General features: G+C 46.5%; 1 protein-coding gene across 1 annotated transcript in view; it reads left to right on the forward strand.

The window, feature by feature from the left end:
- Positions 1–8,695, forward strand: part of LOC135010448 (zinc finger protein ZFP2-like) — a 65,222-nt gene extending 56,527 nt beyond the window's left edge. The window contains exon 7 of the mRNA XM_063952366.1: positions 7,126–8,695. Coding sequence (XP_063808436.1) covers positions 7,126–8,375 — 1,250 coding nt within the window. The 3' untranslated portion in view covers positions 8,376–8,695. The remainder of the gene's footprint in view (positions 1–7,125) is intronic.
- The last annotated feature ends 329 nt before the right edge of the window (positions 8,696–9,024 follow it).

Here is a 9,024-nt window from a genome sequence, read left to right on the forward strand (position 1 = left end):
CTTCTGTCTTCTCCAAGGTAGCGCACAGCACTGCAGCTGTGCGCCATTGCTCCTCATGCACACCACACACTGCGGTCACTGATGGGTGCAGGGCGCTGGGGGGCGCCCTGAGCAGCAATTATTACACCTTGGCTGGCAAAACTAACACCATATATAGCCCCAGGGGCTATATAGGTGTATATTAACCCCTGCCAGATACACTAAAATAGCGGGAGAAAGCCCACCGAAAAAGGGGCGGGGCCTTCTCCCTCAGCACACTGGCGCCATTTTTCCCTCACAGCTCCGCTGGAAGGAAGCTCCCTGGCTCTCCCCTGCAGTCCTGCACTACAGAAAAGGGTAAAAAAGAGAGGGGGGGCACAAATTAGGCGCAGTATAAGTATTTATGCAGCTATAAGGGGAAAACACACTTTTATAGGTGATATCCCTGTGATATATAGCGCTCTGGTGTGTGCTGGCATACTCTCCCTCTGTCTCCCCAAAGGGTTTTGTGGGGTCCTGTCCTCTGTAAGAGCATTCCCTGTGTGTCTGCTGGGTGTCGGTGCTGCTGTGTCGACATGTACGAGGAGGAAAATGATGTGGAGGCGGAGCAAATGCCTGTGAATGTGCTGTCACCCCCTGAGGGGTCGACACCGGTGTGGTTGGACTTATGGAAGGAATTGCGTGAAAGTGTCAACTCCTTACACAAAAGGTTTGACGACATAGGATAGCCGGCTACACAGCTTGTGCCTGTTCCAGCGTCTCAAATGTCATCAGGGGCCTTAAAACGCCCGCTACCTCAGGTGACAGATACAGACGTCGACACGGATACTGACTCCAGTGTCGACGGTGATGAGACTAGTGTACCCTCCAATAGGTCCACCTGTTACATGTTTTACACATTTCTGATAATACCCCAGGTACCACAAAAAAGGGTATTATGTTCGGTGAGAAAAAACTACCTGTAGTTTTTCCTGCATCTGAGGAATTAAATGAGGTGTGTGAGGAAACGTGGACTTCCCCTGATAAGATATTGATAATTTCAAAACGATTATTGGCAGCGTACCCTTTCCCGCTAGAGGATAGGTCACATTGGGAAACACCCCCTAGGGTAGACAAGGCGCTGACACGCTTGTCAAAGAAGGTGGCACTACCGTCTCCGGATACGGCCGCCCTGAAGGAACCTGCTGATAGAAAGCAGGAAAATACCCTAAAGGCTATTTACACACACTCAGGCATTATATTGCGACCAGCGATTGCATCAGCTTGGATGTGCAGTGCTGCTGCTGCGTGGTCAGATTCCCTTTTGGATAATATTGATACCATGGATAGGGACAATATTTTGCTGACGCTTGAGCATATAAAAGACGCAGTCTTATACTTGCGTGATGCACAGAGGGATATTTGCCGGCTGGCATCACGAGTAAGCGCTATGTCCATTGCCGCCAGACGGGGGTTATGGACTAGGCAATGGTCCGGTGATGCCGACTCAAAGCGGCACATGGAAGTTTTACCCTATAAAGGGGTGGAACTGTTTGGGGATGGTCTTTCGGACCTCGTGTCCACAGCTACGGCTGGGAAATCTACCTTTTTGCCACAGACTGCCCCACAGCAAAAGAAAGCACCGTATTATCAGGTACAGTCCTTTCGGCCCCAAAAAAGCAAGAGGGCTAGAGGCTCCTCCTTTTTGCCGAGAGGCAGAGATAGAGGAAAAAAGCTGCAACACACAGCTAGTTCCCAGGAGCAGAAGTCCTCCCCTGCGTCCGGTAAGTCCACAGCATGACGCTGGGGCTGCTCAGGTGGACCCGGGCACGGTGGGGGCCCGTCTCAAAACTTTCAGCGCACAGTGGGTTCTCTCACAGGTGGATCCCTGGGTCCTTCAAGTAGTACTTCAGGGGTACAGGCTGGAATTCGAGACGTCTCCCCCCCGCCGTTTCCTAAAGTCTGCCTTACCGGCAACTCCCTCTGCCAGGGAGGCAGTGTTGGTGGCTATTCAGAAACTGTATTCACAGCACGTGATTGTTAAGGTACCCCTCCTTCAACAAGGAAAGGGTTACTATTCCACACTGTTTGTGGTACCGAAACTGGACGGTTCGGTGAGACCCATCTTAAATCTAAAATCCTTGAACACTTATATCAAAAGGTTCAAGTTCAAGATGGAATCGCTCAGAGCGGTTATTGCAAGCCTGGAGGAGGGGGACTACATGGTCTCCCTGGACATCAAAGATGCGTATCTTCATGTCCCCATTTATCCTCCTCACCAGGAGTACCTCAGATTTGTGGTACAGGACTGTCACTATCAGTTCCAGACGCTGCCGTTTGGGTTATCCACGGTGCCGAGGGTCTTTACCAAGGTAATGGCTGAAATGATGATACTCCTTCGCAAGAAAGGTGTTTAAATTATCCCGTACTTGGATGATCTGATAAAGGCGAAGTCCAGGGAACAGTTGGTAGTGGGGGTAGCACTTTCTCAGGAAGTGCTACTACAGCACGGCTGGATTCTCAATATTCCAAAGTCACAGCTGGTTCCGACGACTCGTCTTCTGTTCCTGGGAATGATTCTGGACACAGACCAGAAAAGAGTGTTTCTTCCAGTGGAAAAAGCAGAGGAATTGTCATTCCTGGTCAGAGACATCCTCAAACCAGGAAAAGTGTCGGTACATCGATGCACACGAGTCCTGGGAAAAATGGTCGCTTCATACGAAGCAATTCCATTCGGAAGGTTCCACGCAAGGACGTTCCAGTGGGACCTGTTGGACAAATGGTCCGGGTCCCATCTCCAGATGCAACAGCGGATAACCCTGTCGGCAAGGACCAGGGTGTCGCTGCTGTGGTGGCTGCAAAGGGCTCATCTACTAGAGGGCCGCAGATTCGGAATACAGGACTGGGTCCTGGTGTCCACGGATGCCAGCCTTCGGGGCTGGGGGGCGGTCACACAGGGAAGAAATTTCCAGGGGCTGTGGTCAGCTCAGGAGATATCGCTGCACATAAATATTCTGGAGCTAAGGGCCATTTACAATGCCTTAAGTCAAGCAAGACCCCTGCTTCAGAACCGGCCGGTGCTGTTCCAGTCAGACAACATCACGGCGGTCGCCCATGTAAACAGACAGGGCAGCACAAGAAGCAGGAGGGCAATGGCAGAACCCACAAGAATTCTCCGTTGGGCAGAGAATCATGTGCTAGCATTGACAGCAGTATTCATTCCGGGAGTGGACAACTGGGAAGCAGACTTCCTCAGCAGGCACGACCTCCACCCGGGAGAATGGGGACTTCATCCAGAAGTCTTCCAGATGCTGGTAAACCGTTGGGAAAAACCACAGGTGGACATGATGGCGTCCCGCCTCAACAAAAAGCTAAAAAGGTATTGCGCCAGATCAAGGGACCCTCAGGCGATCGATGTGGACGCTCTAGTGACACCGTGGGTGTACCAGTCGGTTTATGTTTTTCCTCCTCTGCCTCTCATACCCAAGGTATTGAGAATAATAAGAAGGCGAGGAGTGAGAACTATTCTCGTGGCTCCGGATTGGCCAAGAAGGACTTGGTACCCGGAACTTGAAGAGATGCTTGCAGAGGACCCTTGGCCTCTGCCGCTCAGACAAGACCTGCTGCAGCAGGGACCCTATCTGTTCCAAGACTTACCGCGGCTACGTTTGATGGCATGGCGGTTGAACGCCGGATCCTATAGGAAAAAGGCATTCCGGAGGAAGTCATCCCTACCCTGATCAAGGCCAGGAAGGATGTCACCGCAAAGCATTATCACCGCATTTGGCAGAAGTATGTTGCTTGGTGTGAGGCCAAGAAGGCCCCAACGGAGGAATTTCAACTGGGTCGATTCCTACATTTACTGCAAGCAGGTGTGACTTTGGGCCTCAAATTGGGGTCCATTAAAGTCCAGATCTCGGCCCTGTCGATTTTCTTCCAGAAAGATCTGGCTTCACTGCCTGAAGTTCAGACTTTTGTCAAGGGAGTTCTGCATATTCAGCCTCCTTTTGTGCCCCCAGTGGCACCTTGGGATCTCAATGTGGTCTTGGAGTTTCTAAAATCACATTGGTTTGAGCCACTTAAGACTGTGGATTTAAAATATCTCACGTGGAAAGTGGTGATGTTGTTGGCTCTGGCTTCGGCCAGACGTGTGTCAGAATTGGCGGCTTTGTCCTGTAAAAGCCCCTATCTGATTTTCCATATGGATAGGGCAGAATTGAGGACTCGTCCTCAGTTTCTCCCGAAGGTGGTTTCAGCTTTTCACTTGAACCAACCTATTGTGGTGCCTGCGGCTACTAGGGACTTGGAGGATTCCAAGTTACTTGATGTAGTCAGGGCCCTAAAAATATATGTTTCTAGGACGGCTGGAGTCAGGAAGACTGACTCGCTGTTTATCCTGTATGCACCCAACAAGTTGGGTGTTCCTGCTTCTAAGCAGACTATCGCGCTCTGGATTTGTAGCACTATTTAACTAGCGCATTCTGCGGTAGGAATACCGCAGCCTAAATCAGTAAAAGAACTGTGTTCCCTAATGCACACCGAGTGAATAATATTACTACATAATAATAGTCAGATAATACGGAGATCTTAGTTGCATATTTCTGCAGATATAGGGTTAAGCCCCCAGGCCGATCGACAAGGCTTCTCCGTCACTGGGGGTCCCTAATACTAGGTATGGGCCTGGGGTGCAGGACCCCACGATGTCGGCACAGGTCGGCCACCCCAGGTCAGCACACAGGTGAGAATTAATAGGGGTTAATAAGAAGCACAGAAGTGCTATGTAAGTGGTGTGATTAAAATAATATATACAAAGTGATAGGAAAAATAAGTGTTAATAAAGTGTTAGGGTGTGCCGACCTGAAGCAGCCCAGCCATACCGACACAGGGGCCACCGCACCCCACACCCACCCCATAGATAATTACAAATATATCTGGGTTAAATTCCCAGTGTAAGGCCACATGGTAATGGCACCTACAGCATCTGAGAGCCAGCTTACCTGGGGATACCCCTGGCTTCCCCTATGGCACTTCTGGAGTCAGCAATCCATCCTAATGCTGACCCATTTATGCCTATCTATATACAATACACAAAGTGGAAAGCTGCTCAATCAGATTGTAATGTCACTCAGGTGCTAAAAGGGGAGGGGTAATTCTGTGTAGGAAAAAAACTGTGTTCCCTAATGCACACCGAGTGAATAATATTACTACATAATAATAGTCAGATAATACGGAGATCTTAGTTGCGTATATCTGCAGATATAGGGTTCAGCCCCCAGGCCGATCGACAAGGCTTCTCCGTCACTGGGGGTCCCTAATACTAGGTATGGGCCTGGGGTGCAGGACCCCACGATGTCGGCACAGGTCGGCCACCCCAGGTCAGCACACAGGTGAGAATTAATAGGGGTTAATAAGAAGCACAGAAGTGCTATGTGAGTGTTGTGATTAAAATAATATATACAAAGTGATAGGAAAAATAATAATTGTTAATAAAGTGTTAGGGTGTGCCGACCTGAAGCAGCCCAGCCATACCGACACAGGGGCCACCGCACCCCACAAATAATTACAAATATATCACTAGGTGTGACCCTTGAACAATTGTGCAAGGTGGCTACGTGGTCCTCGGGGAACACGTTCATAAGGTTCTATGCCTTCGATACTTCTGCCTCCCAGGATGCCTCCTTTGGATGTCGGGTTCTTGTGCCCACTTCAGTGCGTCCCTTCCCATAAGGAACTGCTTTAGGACATCCCCGATGTTATTCCTTGTGGAGCCCAGTGTACCCCGCAGCAGAAAACAAGATTTATGGTGAGAACTTACCGTTGTTAAATCTCTTTCTACGAGGTACACTGAGCTCCACAAGGCACCCACCCTGACGCACTTTGCTTCTTTGGATTGGTATGGCATTAGCCGCTGACACCCTCTCGTGTAGTGAGTGTGTGGTGTATGTGGCTACTAACTGTTGTCGTCTCTGATATCTGCTATTGCATTGGACTGGTTAACGAAACTGAGCTCCTGTGCACGGAGGCGGGGTTATAGAGGAAGTGGTGCTGTGCATCTTGGGAACAGTCAAAGCTTTGAGCCTGTTGGTGCCTTGGATCAAGATCCTTCTCTACACCCTGATGTTATTCCTTGTGGAGCCCAGTGTACCTCGCTGAAAGAGATTTAACAACGGTAAGTTCTTACCATAAATCTTGTTTTCTCCTAAGGCCACAGTATCCCCAGGGATCCCACTCTGACGCACCTGATTTGAGGATCCTTTTACTCACTAATCTCTTTCTTCTTGTATGGAAGGGTGTGTATGTGTGTTCTTCTCGCCTGATTAGGGCTCTCTATGATGCTCCTGCCTTGAGCTTTGGAAAAACAACTGATTTGCCTGAGCCAGGCGGGGATATATGGACGGGTTCATTGCATGCTGGGAGGCTGAAAAGCTTTGACCATTTGGTGCAAATCTGCTGTCTCGTCATCATATCCCAATGTTATCCTGTGGATACTGTGGACTTAGGAAAAATACCGTTATCAGCGGTAAGTTCTTACCATAACATATATTTTCGAATGGATGTGCTATTTTTTCTGTAAAAAAAACCAAGGGGTTGATAGCGCAATTAATAACTAACTAATAACTGATGGTCATTATCGTGCTCTTCAATTAGAGCCCGTTTTTTTCAGGGTTAAGTCCCCGATCCTATGTGTTGTTGCGGCTCTGTGGGCTATATCGGTGATTATCCAAAGCATAATCCCCGATAAGCGCTGTGTATCTGGCTACGTGAATAGTCCCCGGGGGATTATTTATGCGGTAAAGTACCACGGCTAATTGAATACCCCCCAAAGTTTGCACGTTGAAATTAATCATCTAAACCACATTGTTAGTAATAGTATGATAGCGGTCTAGTGGTTAGCATTGCTGTCTCACAGCACTGAGTTTAATTCCCGAACAAGGTGATATCTGTGTGGAGTTTGTGTGTGTTTACACAATTGCTCCAAAAATTATACTTGTAGGTTAATTGGCTTCTAATAATGAATTATCCTGAGTGTGTGCATTGGGAATATAGAGTGTAAGCTCTCCTGGTGGGACTGATGTGAATGACTAAATATTCTCTGTACAGTGTAATATGTGTGCACTATATAAAGATCTGTGAATAATAATAATACAGCTATTTTATCTCCAGTAGATGGCGGCACAAGCAGGAATGCCTTGGAGGGAGATCTCATCTTATATGCAGATACTAAAACAGAAGATAACATCACACAGGATTCTCCAGGAGACGGCGCTGTTATGCTAAATATACATCCAGTACCTCACAGCGCAGATATATCATCCAATCCCTCTAATCGTGAGGGCTGTTCTCCTGATAACTCAGCTATTGTTACACATAGTGCAGCTCATACACCTGATAATATATTTCCCTGCTCTGAGTGTGGGAAATGTTTTACACACAAATCACATCTTATTAAACATCAGAGAAGTCACACAAGTGAGAGGCCATTTCCATGTTCTGAGTGTGGGAAATGTTTTATACGGAAATCACATCTTGTTATACATCAGAGAAGTCACACAGGTGAGAGGCCATTTCCATGCTCTGAGTGTGGGAAATGTTTTACACAGATTTCACATCTTGTTAGACATCAGAGAAGTCACACTGGTGAGAATCCATTTTCATGCTCTCAGTGTGGGAAATGTTTCACACAGAAATCAAATCTTGTTATACATCAGAGAAATCACACAGGTGAGAGGCCATTTCCATGTTCTGAGTGTGGGAAATGTTTTACACAGAAATCAGATCTTGTTACACATCAGAGAAGTCACACAGGTGAGAGGCCATTTCCATGTTCTGAGTGTGGGAAATATTTTACACTGAAATCAGATCTTGTTAGACATCAGAGAAGTCACACAGGTGAGAGGCCATTTCCATGTTCTGAGTGTGGGAAATGTTTTATAAGGAAATCACATCTTGTTACACATCAGAGAAGTCACACAGGTGAGAGGCCATTTCCATGTTCTGAGTGTGGGAAATGTTTCACACTGAAATCACATCTTGTTACACATCAGAGAAGTCACACAGGTGAGAGGCTGTTTTCATGTTCTGAGTGTGGGAAATATTTTACACAGAAATCAGAACTTGTTACACATCAGAGAAGTCACACAGGTGAGAGGCCATTTCCATGTTCTGAGTGCGGGAAATATTTTACACTGAAATCAGATCTTGTTAGACATCAGAGAAGTCACACAGGTGAGAGGCCATTTCCATGTTCTGAGTGTAGGAAATGTTTTACAAGGAAATCACATCTTGTTAGACATCAGAGAAGTCACACAGGTGAGAGGCCATTTCCATGTTCTGAGTGTGGGAAATGTTTCATACTGAAATCACATCTTGTTACACATCAGAGAAGTCACACAGGTGAGGCTGTTTTCATGTTCTGAGTGTGGGAAATATTTTACACAGAAATCAGATCTTGTTACACATCAGAGAAGTCACACAGGTGAGAGGCCATGTCCATGTTCTGAGTGTGGAAAATGTTTTACACGTAAATCACGTCTTGTTATGCATCAGATTTCACACAGGAGAAGCATTACTATGAGTTGATACAAAACAGGGTTTAAGCAACACTCCTGTCACAGTATTTTAACACTTTATGTTATCCTTCCACAGATAATTGGAATGTGTGTCATTAATATAAGATAACTAGATCACTTCAGTGAAACTTTTACTAATTTCTTTATTGTATAAATTCTTCAATGTATTACTTGCTTTCTTTTCTTTTTTTATACAAATTTTTTTTATTGAAGAATAGGCATAGAAGATCATATAAACATCATTGGTTGAAAGTATTGAACATGTAACAACATGATGCATAGCTGTTTTGAAAGGCTCTACATAATATGTAAATACAACAAAATGCGTTATAGAGTGAGCACAAAGGAAATAATTCAAAACATGTCAAGCAGAAAGAGGATATGGCTGCAGTACCCAGTGAGCGTATCTTACATAAGAAGGCACAGCAATGGTCTCCATAAGAGTATATATAGGTCTGAGAAAAAATGAAGGTTAGACGTGAACCAATATATCTAA

Source organism: Pseudophryne corroboree, unplaced genomic scaffold (assembly GCF_028390025.1).
Source record: "Pseudophryne corroboree isolate aPseCor3 unplaced genomic scaffold, aPseCor3.hap2 scaffold_235, whole genome shotgun sequence".
Taxonomy (NCBI): domain Eukaryota; kingdom Metazoa; phylum Chordata; class Amphibia; order Anura; family Myobatrachidae; genus Pseudophryne; species Pseudophryne corroboree.